Source organism: Danio rerio, chromosome 18 (genome assembly GCF_052040795.2).
Source record: "Danio rerio strain M-AB ecotype USA chromosome 18, GRCz13ab, whole genome shotgun sequence".
NCBI lineage: Eukaryota > Metazoa > Chordata > Actinopteri > Cypriniformes > Danionidae > Danio > Danio rerio.
Window position 1 is genome coordinate 17,348,200 of NC_141038.1, and position 23,294 is coordinate 17,371,493.

A 23,294-nucleotide genomic window follows, 5' to 3' on the forward strand; every position below is an offset into this window, starting at 1 on the left:
CAAAAAGGCCACCTGACCCAGCCAGGACTCGAACCAGCAACCTTCTTGCTGTGAGGCGACAGTGCTAATCACTGAGCCACTGTGTTGCCCCAGAGCTGTTTTATCATACTAAATAGATTTTAAAGATCTGCTATAATTCTGAGTTGTGCAGTCTAATAAAATGCCCATTATATTTATATCTTTGTATAAGTTTACAGTATAGACTATTTAAAATGCGTACAAGAGTCTTATATGCATATTTATATTTGTTTTACTCAAAACACACACACTCATTCATAGAGAATAAGCACAACCATTAACCAATGGGCATTATGGTCACAGGCCCAGGGGCCCTTGCGCACTTGGGGCCTCTGCGAGGGGGGGGGGAAATGCAGATTTTGGAGTGTCTATTTAGCCAAAGTGCAAATAGAGCACCTCGTTGGAATAAGCTAGTTGAGTGATTCTTGCCCATCACCGTTTGATTGACAGAGACAACATAACTAAAGACTGCAACAGACAGCAGTGTGGGTGACGTTGCTCGTAAAGCACATGGCAACATGTTTTAGCGCGGTCGATCTTGAACCTGGTTCGAATCCAGCATTCTAAATATTAGATTTTCCCTACGCTTCATCATGAGGAAGATAATTGGGAATCATTAATAAGTGTGTGTATAATGGAGGACTCAGATTCATAGAACTGGATTGGAGAGGTGTTATATTCAAATAATATGCATAATAAGTTTGTAGAAGTTATACATTAAAAATACCCTTAAATATACATTTTTAGTACTGCTTCAGAGAATTTGAACAAGTATATTAAAATCCATAAATTTTCACGAGTTTTATTGGTATTTTTTTCTAAAGTGTGCTTTAAATGCTTTAAAAATAAGTTAAATCTATATATAGAGCATATATAATTTAAAAATGCAGGCAATACATTATATATTCAATTTATTTAAAAAATATTATATTGATTAAAAAAAAATTCCAACTATAAAGGTGTGGCCAGGTAGGGGGCCTGCAAGACATTGTGCCCAGGGGCCTCTGAATTCTTAATCTGGGCCAGGGCACAACCCTATTAGACCATGCGCCAGGGCACAGACCATATTTTTCCATCCTTAAAATAGCAAAAGTGGATTCAGACATGCCTCTAATGCTTTTGCGGCATGCGCTTTAGACTTTGCGCTTAGATCATTAAAATAGAGACCAAAGACAATGCTGCTCTGTTCAAAAACATGCGTGGAAACATGGAGATTTCCTAGAACCAGCTTTACTAAAAAAATGCATATGAAAATTACAGTGGATTAATCTTTCAGCCCTACATGACACTGAACAAAATAAACTCTGACAGGTTGTTTCACATATCAATCAAACATCCTCTAAGTGTTTCTTGGCCAACGAGTCCAGACCTTCGGTCACCAGTCTGAAGGTCTGGCTAGACAACACTACACTTATCCAAACTGAAGAACTAAACACAACAACAAACGCAGATACTTTTATCAGTCATTCAGTGTTCATTGCAATGAATATTGAACCATAAACCAATACAGCTATGAGATATAAATTCTTCAGCACTATAAAGGGAACACCCATTCCCACGCCACCTGGCACAATGAACCCAACACATACTTCCTTATTAACCTTCTACTTCATTATTTTCAAACTTTTGGACCTTTCTGGAGATACAGCAGCTAATAAAAGGCTTAATGTGTTCACTATTTGCACTTCCTACTTCTCTTTTGCAAGAGCAAACAGAAACACAAATGCCACCGCATCAGGCTTTGAAACCCTACCGGTAAAAAGTCAGTCCTTTTTACCGACATTAAAAACAGGTCACTGCTAATGGCTTGTTATCTAGAGGCGAATCCACAATGCAGGCCTACAATGAAGCAGTCCTCTATCTTGACCATCCCGGCCACAAAGAAGGGAGCTTTGTCCTCGCACCTCTACAGAATAATGATGCCCCCTTAACATAACTGTCCCATCCAATCGGCGTCCAGAGATGAGCACTGCAATCAGACGGTGCCATACTGTAATTAAGGCCACAATAGCTGCCTAATTATCCACCGCTGAAAAGATGAGCGTGGCCCAAGCAAAGAGGGCCCTACGAGGGGAAAAGTGGCACTAATGAGAGTTTGTCTGGGCCGAACGATGGATTTCTAATAACTCTCCTTTAAAAGTTCATGCGCAGCTAACAAAGCGGCAACACAATGAACAATGAACGTCCTACAATCCCAGCTCCCCCTTGCGCCAGCATGGTGGCGCTCTGCTGAAAAAAAGTGTCCCGCTTTGACCTCATTATCACAAACGAAAACAAATTCCATGAATAATGACACAACTTTTCAAATGGTAGATGTTGAGAAACAAGTGAACAGGGAAATGTTACTTTGACAGACCAAAATGACTAGGACAAAAATATGGCTTACATGCAAATAGTGAATGGCTTATGCAAAACTTTAGATTAGAAACAGCTCACCTACCTTTTATGACATGGATCCTTGACCTGTAATCAAAAGCAGATACAGAAAAACGTGAGCAAAGTACTTGGAGACAGCAAAACCCTAGTCATCAAGTAAACATGATATCAATTTCAGAGGATCCCGTCACACAATTGTTGTGAGCTAAAAAGACCTCTGAAGGTCTCACATCTACTGATATCTCAGTCCATTGTGGGGAAGGCTTGGTGAATGTATGGATGGAGTGAATAGGGCTTGGCTTTTATACTTCTGATCCTACACTGACCCTTCCATTATTTGATGATTGCTGACTGGAGTGAATGGAACGAAGCTGCCAGTGCATGAAGCTGCTGATTCAATTGCTGTCAGAAGCTCTTATTGTGAACTAGTACCTCGGGAGGTCGAAGGGGAACGATGCAAGAGGCATTCTTTGATAAAAGCGGAAAGGCTATTGCTGGTGATTTACAAGCTGCATGGAAAAAAGATGACTTATCGTTGTTGATGAATCTGATTGTTATCTAAAGGATAGTATACAGGCCGTTAATCAAATAAACACTGATGTGGTGATGGAGACAAGGGTTGATTTTGTCAACTACAACAAAAACTGCTTTGTAAAAGCTTAAAGGGAGTTCCCCAAAAATGAAAACTCTGCCACCATTTACTTACCCTTCACTTGTTCAAAAACCTATTTGAATTTCTTTCTTTTGTTGAACACAAAAGAAGATATTTTGAAAAATGATGGTAGCTGGCACCCATTGATTTCCAAAGTCAATGGTTAAAGATTTTTAGCTTTCTTCAGAAAACCTTCTTTTGTGTCCAACAGAAGAAAGAAACTCGTACAAGTTTAGACCATATAAGGAGAGTAAATGATAAGCTTTTTGGGTGAAATGCAGTCTTGGTAACTCATTCATTCATTTTCTTTTTGGCTTATTCCAGGGGCGTTGCTAGACATAAAGCTCTACTGGGGCACAGCACCCCCTCCAAAAAGATAAAAATAAATAAATAATAAAATTATATATATATATATATATATATATATATATATATATATATATATATATATATATATATATATATATATATATATATATATATATATATATATATATAATACAATTCTATAGACAATTTAATAAAATACAAAAAATATGCTTTATAGAACTATCTGTTGTGTGTTGTCCTAGACCTGACTCATGGCCGAGAATTAAATTTAATTGGCACTGGCGATTTTTACTGGGGCACGTGCCTCAGCGACGCCCCTGGCTTAGTCCCTTTATTAATCGGGGGTCACCACAGTGGAATGAACAACCAACTTATCCAGCATATGTTGTATGTTTATGTTTGATGCCCTTCTAGCCACAACCAAACACTGGGAAACACCCAAACACTCTCACATTCACACTCATATAATACGGCCAATGTAGCTTATTCAATTCACTGATAGCGCATATCTTTGGACTGGGGGGGAAACCGGAGCTCCCAGAGGCAATCATGCTACCTACTTTGCCACCAAGTCACCAGTCTTGGTAACTTCCCTAATTTTTTTATTTATTTATTTATATACACTGTAAAACTCACACTGGATTCCACTTAATCTATTTGTGCTGTGTTTAACTCATTCGTTTTTACAAATTCAAGGCGATTGAACATGAAAAAATTAAGTTGTTGAAAAAAACCTCAAACCTTGCGTTGTTTCAGCTTAACAGAAAGCGTCATTTTTTTGGAGTGTATGTTAAAGAGGTGGTCCGGAGTGTATTTTTAAGGCTTGGTTGTGTTTATAAGATGCAAAGCAATGTGTGCTCATGCTTCATTTGTATAAAATCAATAATATTTTTTCATATATCTTGCTTTCATTATATACAGCTACTCTGCTAACATTAAAACGACTATCATATTACCTTGTTTCTTCGAAACTTCCCACCCTCAAGATGCTCTGATTGGTCGCTAATATAATGTGCTGTAATTCGCAAATCGGCTCCATGTCACCAGAAAGTGTCATGCCCCTAAAAGCACATGATTTTGCGCTATGTAAACACTGTCAGTCAGAGTAGCTCATAGCCATGTCAGTTTGAGCCTGAACCAGACAGAAAATGACACCGAGGACACAGCTAAAGCTCACGCCTGCTCTCTAAAATACAATCTAGCAAGTGTCTTTCATATATATTCAGAATAAGCATGTGTAAGTAATATGAAATGTTCACATATCCTTTGCGGGTTCAGTATTTGAGATATAGAATGCAGAGAAAGAGAGGTGTTTACAGCGGTTTGACGAATAAATATGGATTTGTAGCTAAATTGTTAGCGTTGCCAAACAGCATTTCCGTTGCTTCCGTCATTGTTAAAATATACCCTTAACAATATACCCTTAGCGTTTGAAACTATGCATGTAATGGATCAATTTTAACCAATAAATACTAACAGGTTGTGACTCACAACTGTTCCTACTTTGCTGACTTTTAGCCGAATCCAACAATGAACTAAAATTCTTGAAGCTGTCCTTTGTCAAATGCTAGCTATATATTTTTTTTATAATTCTTTGGATAATTAAAGTTAAATTGTAAGCACATCTCTCTTTGTGTCATGTCATTTGGAAGCCCAAATACAGAATCAGAACAAGCTCTGTGAAAATAGCAGCATTCAAGCAGCATTTTAGGATGCCACTTCGCTGCACATCGTTTATGCACGTGGGGAATACGCGTTACCTGAAGCGTTTGTGATCTCACTAGCTCAGATGTATTTTTTTTAAAGTCCCCAAACTTCGTTCTCTGTAGGCTTTGCTAAGCTAACTCTGTAAAAGCCACTTTGAGCGGAATTTTGAACACAGAACTTTGAGCATCTTACATTCAGAGATGTTATGTACACACAGCTACATTACACATCAACTAAAGTTTAAAATATGATACCATAGTGGACCACCCCTTTAAAGGAGCAATTAAGCAAACAATAACAGAAACATTAACAAATAAACCCAAATTATAAAATTTATAAAAAACTAATATTTTATAAATAATAATACCAAAACAACAATACATATCTTATTATATAAATATCACATATCTGTTGTTTCTCTTTAGGGTAAGATGATCTAAAACTCATTGTATACCTGCTCATTGTCATCAGTAGTGCTCTCTTTGTCCGAAGCAGGCTTTTTGGAATCACAAGACTCTTTGCTTTTGCAGATGGAACCATTGTCAAGTGTCTGTGATCTGTGTGTACGAACTGTCCCTGGAGTCACTGAAGATTCAGGACTCTTGTTCTCCTCATCCGCCGCCAGTGGAGATTTTTCTCGAAAAAATGAAGAATGTGGACTCATTGGGGTTGAAGACTCCTCTCTTAAAGGCTTGGCTGGATTGCTGGTCTCCCGGTTGTAGATTCTGGTGCTCCTCATCCTCCTCAGAGTCGGGGATGTGGAGATGCGGGTTGGGGAATGTCTGTGAAAATCCACAGAGTATGACATCCCGGATGACCTCCATAAAGCCGGGGATGTGGAGCAGCAGGCTGGGGAATGTCTATGAAAATTCGGAGTGTGTAACGGCAAGGGCATCCTCCTCTGAGTCTGGGATGGGGAGATGGGGGCCGGGGAATGTCTGTGAATCTCCTGAGTGATCAAGTCCCCAGACGTGCAATTTGACGTTGTCACAGAACCTAATTTCATGCCTGATGACGTGCTGTCGAAATTTATTCGCATTGTGCAAGGATTAGTCGTTTGTGTGTCTATGTCCTTGCTATGAACATGTTGGGTTTGGGTCTGAGCATCCGTCCCTTTTACCATTTTCTTGTCATGCCAGTCTATATAACTCCAGTCCAAACTTTTATCCACTTCCTTCCTGTTTTCACTTATGAAAGCATAATTCAGCTCCGTCATCTTGAGTAATCTGGCATTATATCCCACGAATGAAGACAGATTAGGAATCAGATGCAAGTTTGGCTTGAGTCATTCCCACAAAAATGTGTCCAATCCGATGTCTCTGGAGTTTCAGAAAAGCAAGAAAGGATTAGAAAAGCCACCCACTATGTTTATTTGAACTCTTGCAGAACTAGTCCTGTACAGTATGCCTATTTTAAACCCAAGTAATCTCCAAATTTTAGATAACCCAATGAAACAGAGTGTTAACTAGAAGTTTATGATTAAGACCCAACAGAAAGAAGTTAACAAAAAAGTGATTACATTTTTTAAAAACAAATAGTTATATGGATAAAATAAGCTTTTTTTTTTAGTTAATAATGGTAAACAACCTACAACAAAATCAATTAAATCTGTTATTGGGTAGATCCATGTCCTTCATAAGGTTCTAATATGTAGGTATTAATTTCTTTTGGGTATTTTTTTCCTTATTTTTTTAGTTAATTAATCAACATTCTTTAAGAACTTAAATTTTCTAAAATTAGCGCAAAGATTAGTTTTGTTAGTCCCTTTGTCAGGTGTTAAAGGCCTATACCAATAAAAATATAAATTCAGACTATAAACAAAACCTTAATGGACAACAAAAAAAACAACCGCAACTACAACAATAGAGCACAAAATGTGTGTTTGGAATTTTGATTATTAAGAAGCAATTTCTTAAAATTATACTTAAATATATTAAATAATACACCATCTCTAATGCCGAGTTCAGACTGCATGATTTTTAAAGTAGTCGTGTCACAGATGTTTTCACACTGCATGACTATCTGGGCTAGCGTTTCGTCGCTGCTGTTTACACTGCAAGATGGATCGGCGACAGGGGCTTTCACATTGCATGACTTTACAATAGGAAGAATCGCGGACAACTTCGTCCAAACCACGTCTCACAGCCAAAAACATGTAGTATATCTTTTGTTATTAACTACATAATGAGAAAGAAGCCTTTGATGGGTTAGAAAATGTACATATTTGCTCACCTGGGTTTGAAGGGAATTAGCCATTTTTCCTTAACTTAAGTTGATAATAAATTAATTTCTTTTTTAACTTTCTGTATGAAAGTCAAACAGACACGGGTGCTCCTCAGTCATGTCAAACCTCCACTAGTTTTTCCTCCATTTCGTGGGTCCAAATAAACCGAAAATAAGCGCTTTTAACTTCTCCCCCAACCTCCCGCTGGCCTGCAGGCATACACACACATACACAAGTGGATGCTGCTCTCTTATTGGCTGTAGGCGATCGTCGATGTTATTTTCAGTCAAAACTCATTTCACACGGCATGATTTGAATCGCCGACAGCTCCGGATATTTAGCATGCCAAATATCTCGCAGGCATCGGCGACTCATCTGCGATTCTCTCAGATTGTGTCTTTGATAGTTCATACTGTGTGATTGTCACTCACGTGCACGAGCACAGTTTTACCTGTGATTTCAGACATTTGTCTGCGATTTCTGAAAACCTGCCTGATTTCTCAAAACCTGCCTGCCCAAAATCGGGGCTAAAATCACGCAGTCTAAACTAGGCATAACAGATTGTGATGTCAAATTCCACCAATGCGATGCACTAAAAGAAAAAACAAGCTAAACCAAAAGAAGTTTTGCAACAGAAATTGGTAATATTTCCTAAGTAGTAATAAGAACTTTAAAGGACACCTATTTTACCCCTTTTACAAGATGTAAGATAAGACTTTGGAGTCTCCTTTAATGTTTCAGCTCAAAATACCCATCAGATCATTTATTATATAATGTAGAATTGGCCCATTTTGGTGTTTCAATACATTGTAGCTGTTTTTGTAGCCTGTGGCTTTAAATGCAAATAAGCTGCTTTTCCCCACCCACCGCTCCAACATGTGTGTGTGTTTCTCCTGCTTTATGTCAGATAAACAGCCATCAGTGATAGAGACAGACTCGGATGAAGCTGAAATAAGGTCATTGGTCAAAAAACCAAGTAACTTTATTTTACGTATTTGTTGTGTTTATTCAAGCCTTTCTGAAAGGATGAGACACACACAAATGCAGTACACACACACACACACACATATGCGCATTCACTGACACCATGCACCATTCTTAATAGTTAAGAATTACATATTGATTTTACTCTCAAGCATGCACTGTTTTAAAAATGTTATAAACTTATAAAATTATTATTCAGGTGCAGCTGATCATAGAAAGTTGTAACATGTTTTAATCCCAGTTTCTTTGCAAAAAATGTTCTGTGAACATGTGTACACAAGTTATTAAGGAGACATGGTACCTGTCAATCAATTCTTGGGTGGGGAAACCCGCACTCTTACGTCATGTTGCGGTGGGCCTCAAAAAAGGAGGGATTTGGGTCCTCTTTTAACATCAGGAAATTTAAAAAAAGAGACTTATTGTGTTTATATCACAGCAATATGACTGTGGACACACTAGACCTACACACAGGTCTGTCCGAAAAGCTTACAAAAGCTGATTTTCATCATAGGTGCCCTTTAAGGTACAAATATATACAACTGAATGTAGATACTAATATGAAAACTTTAGGTATTACCAATACTGTATGAATCTTTAAAGCAGTAATATGCATCATTTAGGTGTACGTAAGGTGCAAATATGTACATTTTGAAAGTGTAAGCATTGCTTATCTAAAAGTGTCAAAAACTATTTTAAACCCCTCAGTTTACATTTTGCACACCAATGAGATTAAATGTGCGCATTCACCAATACATATGAAGTTAAGCACCCAGACAATGAAAGCCACTATTAATGTTATGCAATTTTCAAGCAAGCAATCCAGAAGGATTATTTTAACCACATTCTCAGACAGGCTATATTTATCATTCATTCAGCGTATTTAAAGAAATATTTCTGATATTGTAGCCTTCTAGTCTATTTTGCACATATCCTATTGTATATTTTTATTCTATCTTATGGTTAATCTTTTTATTGTTGTGCTGTTTCTGCTATTATTGGTATTTTGCCTTGTAGTGTTCGTATTTTCCCTTGTAGAACTTTGATTCTAAGAAAACCATTACAAAAAGTGTTATTATTTTTATTATTATTATTATTATTATATGCCAATATAAACTTAAATATCCTGCATGTTTATTTTCTAACTTTTTGTATTGTTTGCATATATAGTGTCTGTGATATACACTATTCCACAATGCAGTATGCAGACACTGACTCATATAAAACAATGCAATTTCTATTTAGAATTTAGATTTTTAAAAGTATATTTCTTTTAAATACATACATGCTTATTAAATTCAAGGCTTTGGTGTTTCAACCTTGATTGCGCCCTTTTAAAATATTTTACAGTCATTACAAGCACGAGCTTATAAGGTCATAAACCTACAACTTGTTTCTTAGAATATTGATAATGCACAAATATCCTTTTTCGATAATATCGGCTTTAAAATATTCACTTTATCAATGTTTTGACTATAAGATTAACCAAAACATATGGGACATATCATAAATATACAGTACACTTTCAAGAACAAATATGCTTGTATGTTAAATTTATGTTGTCAGACCTTAAGCTTTTTGCCTATGTTGATATATTCTGTAAGAAAGTATCTTTACATGTTACTAAATTTATTGTGCCATCAGCCAGCCTGTTAAAAAAGTGACAGGGTTAATATTTTTTATAGTATATTTGGTCTAAACAAGCCTGGCGTTCCTGAGCAACAGTAGAAAGCTAATGTTTTCATGTTCTTATGTATTTCTTGTTTATGCATAAGTCTTGGATTAAGTAGTTGGCTATATAGTGATATAATATATTAATATTTATTCATTCATTCATTTTCCTTTGGCTTAGTTCCTTTATCAGGGCTCACCACGTGAAATGAACGGCCAACTTATCCAGCATATGTTTTATACAGCGGATGCCCTTCCAGTTGCAACCCAGTACTGGGAAACATGCATACACACATTCACACACATACACTACAGCCAATTTAGTTTATTCAATTCACCTATAGCGCATGTTTTCGGATTGTGGGGGGAACTGGAGCACCCAAAGAAAACTCATGTGAACACAGGGAGAACATGCAAAACTCCACACAGAAATGCCACCTGACCCAGCAAGTACTCGAACCAGCAATCTTTTTGCTGTGAGGTGACAGTGCTAACCACTGAGCCACTTAATAATATAATATAATATAATATAATATAATATAATATAATATAATATAATATAATATAATATAATATAATATAATATAATATAATATAATATAATATAGGCGAGGCAGTGGCGCAGTAGGTAGTGCTGTCGCCTCACAGCAAGAAGGTCGCTGGTTCGAACCTTGGCTCAGTTGGTGTTTCTGTGAGGAGTTTGCATGTTCTCCCTGCCTTCGCGTGGGTTTCCTCCGGGTGCTCCGGTTTCCCCCACTGTCCAAAGACATGTGGTGCAGGTGAATTGGGTAGGCTAAATTGTCTTTAGTGTATGAATGTGTGTGTGAATGTGAGGGTGGATGTTTCCCAGAGATGGGTTGCGGCTGGAAGGGCATCCGCTGCATAAAAACTTGCTGGATTCATCGGTTCATTCCGCTGTGGCGACCCCAGATTAATAAAGGGACTAAGCCGACAAGAAAATGAATATAATATAATATAAAGGTAAAGTTTTAAAATAGAACTTCAAGGTAATATTAATTAATGATAATAATATTAATAATTATAATAATAATAATAATAATAAATTAAATAGCAACAATAATCATTATAGTATTCAATATCGATATATATTATTTTTTAATTTAAAACTCTGTTCTCAGGTTACTATCATATTTTCATTACCCATCCTTAAAAACTATATGCTAAAGTAACCCAAAGACACACACCCAGGACATACACAGTCCTGTTATCGATCGATTATATCAAACATTACCCGTTTTTATCAGAGACAAAATGTCCTTGAATACACTGAATTATTGTGGAAAGCTTATTGTAATGCAGTGAATAAAGAAACTGTGTGACAGAGCAGCGTGAGAAACAAAGGCAACTGATCCTGCTCTATAGCGGGCAACTAGTGTAGGTTTACATTAAATATGATACAATTTCACATTTTTCCTCATTAAAAAAAACAAGTCAAAGGCATGCTACGCTATAGAAAACATGCAGCAAAATAACTTATTTGTCTGTTTTTATTAGGATAAGTCATAAATAACACAACATTCTCCATTATTGAAGTATATCTCACTTACCTCAGTTGTTCCCGGGTGTTCTGCGATTCGGGCGGCTGTTGCTGCTGGAGGAGGGAAACGAGCTGGAGGATAAAAGTAGGCTACAATGTTTCACCCCGGATGCTTTTAAGCAAAATGTTACACAAAATCTGCCTGTTTGAGTCTAATAAAGCGAACGAGGAGTGAGTGCATAAACAGACTGTGTGGTTCAGCAGGTACTTGTCTTGTGTGTGTGTGTGTGAGAGAAGGAGGTTTGCTCTCTCTCTCTCTCTCTCTCTCTCTCTCTCTCTCTCACTCACTCTCTCACTCACTCTCTCTCTCTGTGCCTTGTTGCCTAAGGTCACTGGAGGTGGAGCGTAGCTGTATTGTGTTGATATGTAGGCTATGTGTGTGTGTTTGTGTACCAGATATACCCTGACCGTACTGCGTGATGATGACCTCGTGTTTCTTTTTAGGGTGATCGTCAAGAAGGAAGGTAAATGACAGGTAACCACTAATGTCGTAGACGTTTTCACACAAACCTCATGGAAACTCTGAGCAAATGTCAAGCATCTTAGTTTTCGGCCACGTGATCGGGTTGATGCGGAGATCAGCCAAGTTGTTGTTCACTTATTTAGATAGTTAGTTACTTGGTAAGAACATGTAATAGGCCGATATAAAATTGGATTGCTGGCTGTACAAAGAACTGTTGTACATGACCTTGTAAGTCAGATTTATTGAAAAATATGTGTTATTAGTAGGCTAACTTCATTTATTAAAGTAAAAATTAATTAAATTATTGACTAATTACGAATAAGCTGCTGGAAAAGTTTTATTCAGGGTTGTATGAATAGGCTTGCAATGCATTTTGGATAATTTAATTGTTCAAATTATATTTATATATATTTTCTAGAAGTGTCATACATTTACATTTTTACATTTCTAAAAAAAAAAATGTTGGCAATATATTTTAATTTTAAATTAGGCCTGTGCATTTTAGGTGGATGGAGCTGTAAAATTATAACCCCCCAAAAAATCTTTGACATGCAAAAAAATCAAACAATCCATGTGACCATGTGACTTTTTTATCATTTCGTTCATCATGACACTAGATGGCAGTACAGGCGAGTTTAAATAAATCTAATGCTGTGAAAATGTCCCAAAAAGGTAGAAATATTATGTCATAATGATGCTGAATTACAAAAAGGCCATACATCAATGAATGAACGAATGTAAAATTATGCATTAATTAAAATAGTAGATATTATGTATTAATTACCTTAGTTTAACAAATTTACCACTAAATAATTTAATTTACCATTTTTAAATGGAACAATAATCACTATCACAATCAGTAATTTATATCATTAGTATACACATGAGTTTAAAAATGAATACTTCAAACATATCTGTTAAAAACCCACTATAGGAAGACAAGCCTTTAGATGTACACCTCGTAGAGTGGTAACTCAATTAGGTTACTGTGATTTCTTTTTTAAAACAATCTAAAGTATTTAATCCATGCAAGTAAATAAACCAAGTTTGGACTATTTGAGTCTTTACTGAATATATATAACATAAAATCACTTGCTAATATGGTTTCCAAACCACTAGCTGAATGGTTTACAATGATTATTTAGCCATTTTTTGTGCTTGTACAATGAATTAATATATAAATGAATGAGCAAATCAGGGAGAAAATTAAAGCTGATAGATAGATAGATAGATAGATAGATAGATAGATAGATAGATAGATAGATAGATAGATAGATAGATAGATAGATAGATAGATAGATAGATAGATAGATAGATAGATAGATAGATAGATAGATAGATAGATAGATAAATAGATGTGGAAAAGTTTAGAGAAAAATGAAAAGTAAAAATATACAAATAAATAAAATTGAATAAAAACATGAGATAATATTTTAAAAACTAAATAATTTTTATAGATTTTATAATCAATATAAGAGCTGTAATTTAGGTTATAATACAATAATACAACTTATAAATATATTAAAATAAATATATTACTATATATTTTGTATTATTAAATAAGAAATATTTTTTACCTAAGATTTTCTTTATTTACTCACACTCAAGAGGTTCTTCACTTTTAGGAATTTATCTTTTCTGTTGAACAATAAATTGAACAATATTGGGGGAAACTGCCAATGGCTTTTATAGTATTTTCTGTTCCTACATTGGATGTGAGTGGATGCTTTTTACTACATTCCTTGTACTAAGTCTAAAACATCAAGTACACAAAGGTTTAAACCCACTTGGCAGTGTTGTAACACATTACAAGTAACGCAAGTTATGTAATAATATTATATTTCTAAGTAACAAGTAAAATAATGCTTAACTCAAGTTACTTTTTTAGATGAACACATTTTTTAAAATTAGTTTGCTGAATTAAAATTAAAATAACCACGTTGAATCACACTCAATGAGAAATTAGCAAACACTGATCGAAACTTTTAACTTTTTTTTATTAATCTGTATATATGGCATGTCTATCAGGATGTTCTAAAAAAATAACATTATTCTCATTCAATCATTCATTCATTTTCTTTTTGGCTTAGTCTCTTATTAATCAGAGGTCGCCACAGCAGAATGAACCGCCAACATTTTCCAGCATATGTTTTACACAGCGGATGCCCTTCCAGCTGCAACCCATCACTGGGAAATACCCATACATTTTTCATTCTAACACATACACTACGGACAATTTAGCCTACCCAATTCACCTGTAACACATGTCTTTGGGCTTGTGGGGGATACTGGAGCACCGGAGGAAACCCACACGAACACGGGAAGAACATGCAAACTTCATACAAAAAATGCCAACTGACCTAACCGAGGCTCGAACCAGCGACCTACTTGCTGTGAGGCAAGATCGCTACCCATTGCGCCACCACGTCACGGCGATAACATTATTCTATTTTTTTGTTTTTGAAAGGTAAATGAATGTGTAGGTTATACAGTGTGTTGTTAAATGCAGAGCTCCTCTATTTTAAAAAAGAAAAATACCCTGCAAGTTCTGAAAGAGATCAAGCCTTAGGCAGGTATGAAAAAGTAACTAAAAAGTATCTCAAAAGTAACATCACGCAGTACTTTCCATAAAAAGTAAATAAGTAACGCAACTAGTTACTTTTTTTCAGGAGTAAAACAATACTGTAATGCATTACTTTCAAATGTAGCTTTCCCCAACACTGCCACTTGAGTGCAAGTCAATACCAGGACAAGAACAATTAACAGTTAACAATACCAGCAGCATGGTGGCGCAGTGAGTAGCACAATTGCCTGACAGAAAGAAGGTCACTAGCTCTAGCCCCAGCTGGGTCAGTTGGCATTTCTGTGTGGAGTTTCCATGTTCTTCACATGTTCGTGTGGGTTTCCCCCGGGTAAGCTAAACTGGCCGTAGTGTGTGTGAATTTAAGAGTGTATGGGTGTTTCTCAGTGTTGGGTTGCGGCTGGAAGGGCATCCGCTGCGTAAAAAAAAAACATATGCTGGATAAGTTGGTGGTTCCTTCCACTGTGGCGACCCCTGATTAATAAAAGGACTAAACCGAAAAGTAAGTTAGTTAAATGAGTTAACAATATCAGGAGCACACAGAGGAGATCTACAGCAACACTGGTAAAGCTATCAACTAGTTTTGCATAATATATTTCTATTTACATATAAACCCATTGTGGTGCAGTGGGTAGCACAATCGCCTCACAGCAAGAAGGTCACTGGGTCGAGCCCCGGCTAGGTCAGTTGGCATTTCTGTGTGACGTTTGCATGTTCTCCCCGTGTTGGCGTGGGTTTTCTCCAGGTGCTCTGGTTACCTCCACACGTCCAAAAACATGTGATATAGGTGAATTGGATAGGCTAAATTGTTTGTAGTGTATGACTGTGTATGGATGTTTCCCAGTGATGGTGTGCATGAATGAATAAATGAACCTATTGTGTGTTTGTATAGCATAATATATACATATATAATATAATTTTCCCAGTGATGGGTTGTAGCTGGAAAGGCATCCGCTGCGTAAAACATGCTGGATAAGTTGGTGGTTCATTCTGCTGTGGCGACCCCTGATTAATAAAAGGTCTAAGCCGAAAAGAAAATGAATGAATAAATGAATATAATATAATCACACACATATACTAGTCCACATATATATACACATTGGTAAGCGTAAAAGAGTACACCCACTGTTCAACCCATTCTCTTTACGAAGGTGTCAAACTAACATATCAAGCAAAAGTAAAAATTTGAGGTTCTCAAATGAAAAAAAAAAGACAACAAAATAAATATTTTACTGGAGTTGGCAGCAAACAAAGTTTCAAAAATTTGTATTAGTTCACTGTAAAAACCCAAAAACTTAAGGTAACTTAAACCATTTAAGGAAACCAATTGCAACAATCCATTAAAGTTTAAAAACTAATCCCATTGAGTACTGTGAACTTAATCTATTTAAGTAAACAAAACAATTTGAGCACAGTAAAACCCAACAAATGAAGTGAACTCTGACCAACTGAGTACTGTAAAACACAACAAGTTAGATCAACTCAAACCATTTGAGGAAACGGATATTTGAGTTAAACAAACTAATATTGTATATAAGTACTGTGAACTTACTTCAAGTTGAAGTAATGAGATATTTAATGAACTCACAGTTTAAAAGTTGACTGTTGGGTTTTACAGTGTATAAATAAATAATCTCATTGGGTTATACTTAGTTTAAGTAAACTAAAACAATTAGCAATTAACAACAAATTTTCTTATTATGTAATCAGTGTCTTCATTTTCATTTCACTTCATTTTGGTGTACTGTCCTTTTAATTTATCGCAGAATACATTTGGTCTACAAGCACTTTATACATTGAATCTCACGAAAATAGCCACTTTTAGCGGTGCTAATATTTTTTGTGAACTCATTGTAATGTTTTTTGTGTGTGAATAAAAACTCTGCATAACTGAAGTCATTCACAAAATAAAAAAACACACCGAAAACCTGCGCGCGTCTGTGCACGCAAGACTGCACAAATGAGCAAAGTTGCATTCTCAATTTCTGAGTTGCATACCACAGCATAAAGACTAGACAGCATCACTTCCTTGATTTCACGGGACAGAGAGCGAGTCTCCTCCCACTCGAGTGGCATATTGGTGAGAAAAAGCCTCGTTTGTCTCACAGGAAGAAGTTGAAAACATGAAGAAACGCTTCAGTTAGAGGATTCACAACTCAAAAGTCACTAACGCGGCGCGTCTCTTCTCTGGACGCCTGGATTAAAATGCGTTACTGTCAGGGCGAAGAAACAAGTGGATTGATACATTGAATCGCCTGAACACATTGCGCTGGGTCACAGTGCTCAAATATCAGATAAACTACTCAAAAACCTGCAGAAATGTCGGAACACAGGTCTAGTTTCCTTCACATTGGGGATATCGTGTCTCTGTATGCGGAGGGAACTGTCAATGGATTTATCAGCACTTTAGGGTGAGTTACTGTACCTTCCAGTGTTTAGTGCATTGCTCTTAAAGATTTGTAAACATGGCATTTGTATATTTCCCTCAGATAAACTGGTGTGATTTTTATTGCAAGGCAAGGTGCCTAAAATGAGTGAGTGAGGCAAACTGAAGATGCATTAGAGTGTGAAAGGTGTTTAATCCCCCTCGTGTCAGATGTAGTTTGCTGAGTGGAAGTAGGAAGTGATTTGAGTACATACTGCAGGCCAGGAGTTCAGTGTGACAGCGTTGCTTCAAAAGTCATGCAAATCACTGAACAGGAATGCAAAGTTTGCCGTTACCTTATGCACTAACAGTGATACAACTAATGTAATATGGCGAATATGGTGCTTGCTAAATAAAAAGGGTTTAAAACACATTAACTTAACAGTATCAAACTACACTAGTTTCGCAAACTACACAAGTTACGCAATTCACCTGACTTGAAAAATCCAAGCATTTTTTTTGTCAACATTTTGTGTCAATTGGCAAGGAAGTATTTTATTTTTTGCTAATGAAAAGTACTACATATGCAAATTCAAAACAAAAATAATATGTAAATCATTTTTTTTATTTTTATAAAAATGTGCTTTATTCTATTTAGTGGGCCAACCACCTCATGAGTGCTGCCATTTTGATGTCGTGTGACCTACCTTTTCTGAAAATCGGTTAAAAGTCTTCTAATAACAGTTGCTTAGTAATTTTTTGCTAACAGAAATGCACTGTTTTACAAGGTGCATGAAAAAATAATGCCCTCAATTACACTCTCTCACTCACTATCTTTCGCTTAGTGCCTCATTTATCAGGATTCAACCACAGTGGAATGAACCACCATGTCACATTTAAGTAAAGTATAATTTCCTTTATGTTAATCGCATGAATTCGAAGAACTCCAAATATGTTTTAGTCAACATTTTTTTTTTAGGAATTGTATGAGAAACTTCAAATTATTATAGCATCAGTAATATGTTTGCTTAGTTTTTTTTTTTCTAATGAAAAGTTCTACACATGAAATAAAATGAGCATTTAGAGACCAATCTAATTGCTATTGTCATAAAGCGCGAATCATCTCAGACTGGTTTCTTGAACATGACAATGAGTTTACTGTACTCAAATGGCCTTTACAGTCACTAGATCTCAATCCAATAGAGCACTTTTGGGATGTGGTAGAACGGGAGTTTTGCATCATGGATGTGCAGCTGACAAATCTGCAGCAACTGGGCTGGTCCAACCCAACACTAGTAAAGTGTACCTAATAAAGTGGCCGGTGAGTGTATATAACCTGTTAAAAGACACTACAATGGATATAAAGACTTAGTTTTTTTTTTTTTACTAACTTAAAAGGCTTATTACCTTGTAAAAAGTAACACCACATTAAAGTGAAATCGAATTGCTTTTATGCAAATTAAGTAAAAAAAAACTCCCAATGTGTCAATTTTAAGTTTTATATTAAATAGCAAGTCACCGCCTAAGAGTGTGCTACTCTTTTTGATATGACGTGACCTGCCATGTCATATATACTGAGTAACTGTTTGTTAAAATTACTCTTTATAGAGCCCTTTTATTAAGTGCTCCTGACAAGTATAGAAAAATATGACAACAACGTACTGTATACTAAAAATGTACATTATACATACATACAGTTATCAGGGAACACCATAATTCAGAGTGATGGTATAGATCAAAATGTGTGCAAAATGAATGGATGAACAAAAGGTGGTCGATAACCACTTGAAAACATACTGAGTGCACCTTATTAAAGCTTATTATAAAACTTATTAAAGCCAATTGAGATGTCATTTAACGGTTTCTGTAACGCTTCACATTTTTTCATGAGTTCATGTAGGAACACATCCGCTTGAGTCTTAAGAAATATTATGTAGAATAACCACACGCCCAGCTCAATTTCTGGTTGCGTTGAATCACTTTTACGTTGTTGTGTGATGACTCATCTAGCAATTAAGGTGTAGAACAAATGACACTTCAGTTCACCATCTGCTTTCTGGCATTCAAAGTGCTGCGGTCACAATATACACCACTGATCTTTGCTTAAGCCTTTTAGCATTAACTAGATTTTCTGCATTGCTTCAGGAAGATTGCATAGATACACTACAATGGCGACTTCTCTGTCATTATTACAAATCATGACAAGGAAGTTTGGTGGTTTTCTAGGTTCAATATTTGTTAAATTACATTTGTAACTATAGAAACAACTTCAGAGGTTTTGTAAGGGAGTATACATTCTGCAGGCTAGTTTACACGGAGTGTTGCAAAGTGTGGAATGGCGTCAAAGGGAGCTGTCAGACTGCGTGTCCTAGGGTTTTAGTGCATTGTTGACGCTCCAGTTTTTGTTCAGTCTTTTGTTACAATTGGAACATGTTCGTCCAGTTTCTATAATTGAAGACAGAAACATAGAAGTGTGTGGCTAATGGATATTTAACCAAAAATCTGTGATCTCTTGATTTGTTCCAAACATTTTGAATATTTTGTTCTGTTAAACACAAAAGAAGATACTTTGAAGAATGTTGAAACGAGTAACTATTGACGCCAATAATGGAATATACCAAAGAAACAGTAAAAGTAGTACAGTAAAGGGATGGTTCACCCAAATAATTACAGTATGTTTATATTCTGTTGAAGTTCAAGTTCCGGCTTTGCATTTCTGTGTTCATGTTTTTGCGTGTTGGCGTGGTTTTCTCCCTGGGTGCTCCGGTTTCTGAAAGACAAAAACATGCCGTATAAGTGAATTAAATAAACTAAATAGGCCATAGAGTATGTGTGTGAAATGTGAGAGTGTACTAGTACTAGGTTGCAGCTGAAAGGGCATCCGCTGTGTAAAACATATGCTGTATAAGTTGGCGGTTCCTTCCACTGTGGCGACCCCTGATGAATAAAAGAGTAAGCTAAACTGAAATTAATAAATCACTGAATATTCTGTTGAACACAAAAGTAGATTGGTATAAGATTGATATTGATGCATTTTGGAAACCAGTAACCATTGACATAAATTAATGAATACTATGGAAGTCAGTGGTTACTGATTTCCAACATTCATCAGTATACCTTTTTTTGTGTTCAAAAGAACAAAAAATATACAGTTTTGGGTGAACTATTCCTTTTAATACAGTACACTACTTTTACTGTTTCTGTGGTATATTCTAAGCAGTATCAAATCAACTCAAATCAGGGCTTTATTTGTCACATACACTTTCGTATAGTGAAATTGAACCCCCCCACCCCACCCAACCACACACACACATCACACTTTTTAAGGGGAAGACTAAGGAACCAGATTATTCTCAAAAGAAATTCACGCAAAAGACACGATGTACACATGCGTAGCCAAATTCACATGCATAAAGCCAAATTCACGTGTGTAAAATATTTATTTATATTCACAAAAAAATTTCACGTGCACAAAATAAAAATACATTTTTAGAAAATACGTTTCACAAATGCAAAACACCATTTGCAAATGTAAAATAGTGTACAAAAAGTTTTGAACGTTTAAAACTTGAGTTCATCCTGAATGAGAATGTGCAAATCCTCTTTCACGTACGACTCCCCCTGGATACGTGTGTGTGTATTTTTGAGACTTTCCTGCCAGAGTTAGGACTACTCGTACCTTTCAGCCAATAAGATGAGAGCTGTATTCAGTGAAACCAACTCTGCGCTTCTTTTGCGCAGACTGTTCCTCTCCAGCATGGCGAACGGAGAAAGCAGCAGTCACACTTTTTAAAATTTATTTATTTATTTGACCATATCCTCACTCTTTTTATCCATTATTTTGCCGCAGCTCCACTTTTCTTATTTATTGTCTCGCAGCCCTATGAGCAACATGCATCCTGCAGGGTAATCATATGTATCATTCCGGCCACACCAGCATTGCAGGGACATTGTGGTCCAGTGGTCAGCACGTTGGGTTACCATGCCCTTAGACCCGTGTTCGATCCTCACCTTAGATGATATATTTTTTTTTCATTTTTATTGTTAAGACATATAAAACTGTAAGGTTGTTGAACATTTGAGGTTCTAAAGCAGCTGTTTTCTTGAAAAAGACGTGATAATGTCATTAGAAACTGAATGAAACTGAAAAAAAAAACAAAGATCCTCACTTGAGTAAATATCTTTTTTTTCAGTTTCATTTAGTTTCTAATTACACTATCACGTCTTTTTCAAGAAAACAGCTGCTTTAGTCTGATTTGCAACCCTACCCATATGCATTTTAATCATTATGTTTGAGATATGTGCTTGCAATCTGTCATTGACAGCATTATTGTACAATTTTATTTACTGGTAAAATCACACATTTGTCATTGTCAGATTCTATTTAACAACATATAGGTTAGAGTAGTTATACTGACACTGTAAACATTTATTTTCATGCATAACTGTTAGGTATGAAAGAAAACACTTATCAAATGCTAGTAATCATAGCTCTAAAATGCGATATGATCGTTTGAAGTGCACACTTTTGGTTTCATTTTGACTGCTAAGTGCTTGTTCATACTTCGTGCGCAGCTCCAAAACGATCACATTGTGCCACAAACTGAATATTATTTATAACTGTACCTGTTATTCACAGCATATGCAGGTTCTGTTCAATAAAGTAGACGCGCGCGCGTCTATCATTAAGTATTGCGTGCGCACCCTCTCTGTGATAACAGCTAACGGTCAACAGCTCATGTCAAGTGTGATTTCCCGGCCGCGAAAATTTCATTATATGAAGACAAAAATGACATTTTTAGGTAAATTATACCATATAACCACAGTATGTGACTCCTTCAACATCATTTGGAGGTGTCCATGTCACTGAGCAACGTATGTGAATTGTAAAACAATGAAAAGACTCGTGCTGCCGCCTTTTCTTCTCTCCTGAACTTGAAAATATGATTGTAGAGTCGTAGAAATGCTGGATTAAGATTGTCTGGGGGGTCGATCTTTTTTCGATTATTTGTGCAGCTATAACCATAAGTGTTAAAAAGACTTAAAGTTGATGAATAAAATGTAAAAAAGTGTGTGCAATGGTAAAGTGAAAACACTGAACAATCAAAGCAAATTTTAAGGTGTGAATAATAACGATGCAGTAAACCTCAAACTCTCTCAACAAAACAAATTATGATCATCAAATCTGAGCTTTCAAGTAAAGGAACCAGCCATAACTATTCAAATACATATTGCAACATTACAAATAGTGAAGTTGAATGACCCCATTACCCCCATGTTAAAAAAATCTTTCAGATGGGGAGCTAGTGGCAGGGATGCACAAGAAAAGAAACCAAAAAGCCACTCTGGTGAAATCTTTACATCCTTTATTTTTTTTTTACAATTTTCACACTGCTGCTATATTGAAATTATTTTGAAAATGCTAGAAATCTTTAACCCAGGGCTTAATGTATGATGGAACACGATCCGGCACACCTGAATCTGATCCGGCACCTCATTTTACCTATCCCCCTCCTCAACCGCAATACTCCTCCTCCGTCCACTGTTCCCTTTCTTCCACGACTCCCCAAAACTCTTCACTTTTGTCCGCAAAGTAATTTAAATAATCATATCGCATTTTAGAGTTATGACTGTGACAAGCAGTTGATGTTTTTTTCTTTCATAGCGAACACACAGTTGTACATGAAAATAAATGTTTACAGTTTCAGTATAACTACTCTAGCCTATATAATGTTGATTTTACCAGTGAATTAAATGGTCTAATAATGTTCTCATTGACAGACTGCAAGCATAGCCCTATATCTCAAACATAATTCAACATCAGAATTATTATAAGTTGAATAGAATTATGTATAGAAACCAGTAGACCTACACATAATATTAATATTGTTGTTTTACCATATGTTTGAGAAAAAACAATAATCTCATATTAAGCTTTATTTTACATCTACAGAATCGTGAGAGAATCGTGATCTTTATTTTAAGCAAAAAAATCGCGTTTCTCATTTTAGCCAGAATCGTGCAGCTCTATTTATGGTTATTTTATTATAAAGAGATGAGAGATTATGTTTAATGTGTTTTTATTAAAACTATTTTCCTTAGTAATGTTGGTAAATTTTAAATTAAAATCCTAATATTCCCAAATGTATTGTTAAAAAAATATTCAATAATTTTTAATATTGAATGAAATCTGACAATGCACTCAGTGTTATCCTTGCGGGTCTCAAAAATAAAATAAAATCTAGGTTAATTTTAGTCTGAGACTAAATGCAAAATGGACAAAAATTTGTCCATAGTACAACTTAAAAGCTACAAAATGGTGCTAAAAAGCAATGAAAAGTACTTTTTATTTCTACACATTGCCTATT

At 35.9% G+C, this 23,294-nt stretch overlaps 2 protein-coding genes and 1 long non-coding RNA gene across 12 annotated transcripts in view; 1 reads left to right on the plus strand and 2 right to left on the minus strand.

The window, feature by feature from the left end:
* Positions 1-11,738, minus strand: part of plekhg7 (pleckstrin homology domain containing, family G (with RhoGef domain) member 7) — a 44,615-nt gene extending 32,877 nt beyond the window's left edge. For 6 of the 9 annotated variants that reach the window (XR_015514360.2, XM_087292216.2, XM_087292215.2 and 3 more), the window contains exons 1-3: positions 11,528-11,736; positions 5,538-6,402; positions 2,459-2,481 (exon numbers count right to left, since the gene is read on the minus strand). Coding sequence is in view for 8 of the 9 variants with exons in the window: in XM_087292216.2 (XP_087148342.1) it covers positions 2,459-2,481; positions 5,538-6,299 (785 nt within the window). In the remaining variant the exon portion in view is untranslated. 9 annotated transcript variants of the gene reach the window in all.
* A 2,221-nt stretch (positions 11,739-13,959) lies between these two features.
* Positions 13,960-23,294, minus strand: part of LOC141378737 (uncharacterized) — a 36,185-nt gene continuing 26,850 nt past the window's right edge. The window contains exons 2-4 of the long non-coding RNA XR_015514836.1: positions 19,786-19,863; positions 15,531-19,696; positions 13,960-14,147 (exon numbers count right to left, since the gene is read on the minus strand). This is a non-coding gene — a long non-coding RNA (uncharacterized LOC141378737). The remainder of the gene's footprint in view (positions 14,148-15,530; positions 19,697-19,785; positions 19,864-23,294) is intronic.
* itpr2 (inositol 1,4,5-trisphosphate receptor, type 2) overlaps positions 16,599-23,294 on the plus strand; it is a 167,294-nt gene continuing 160,598 nt past the window's right edge. For both annotated transcript variants that reach the window (XR_015514832.1, XM_087293047.1), the window contains exon 1: positions 16,599-16,972. Coding sequence is in view for 1 of the 2 variants with exons in the window: in XM_087293047.1 (XP_087149173.1) it covers positions 16,881-16,972 (92 nt within the window). In the remaining variant the exon portion in view is untranslated. The remainder of the gene's footprint in view (positions 16,973-23,294) is intronic.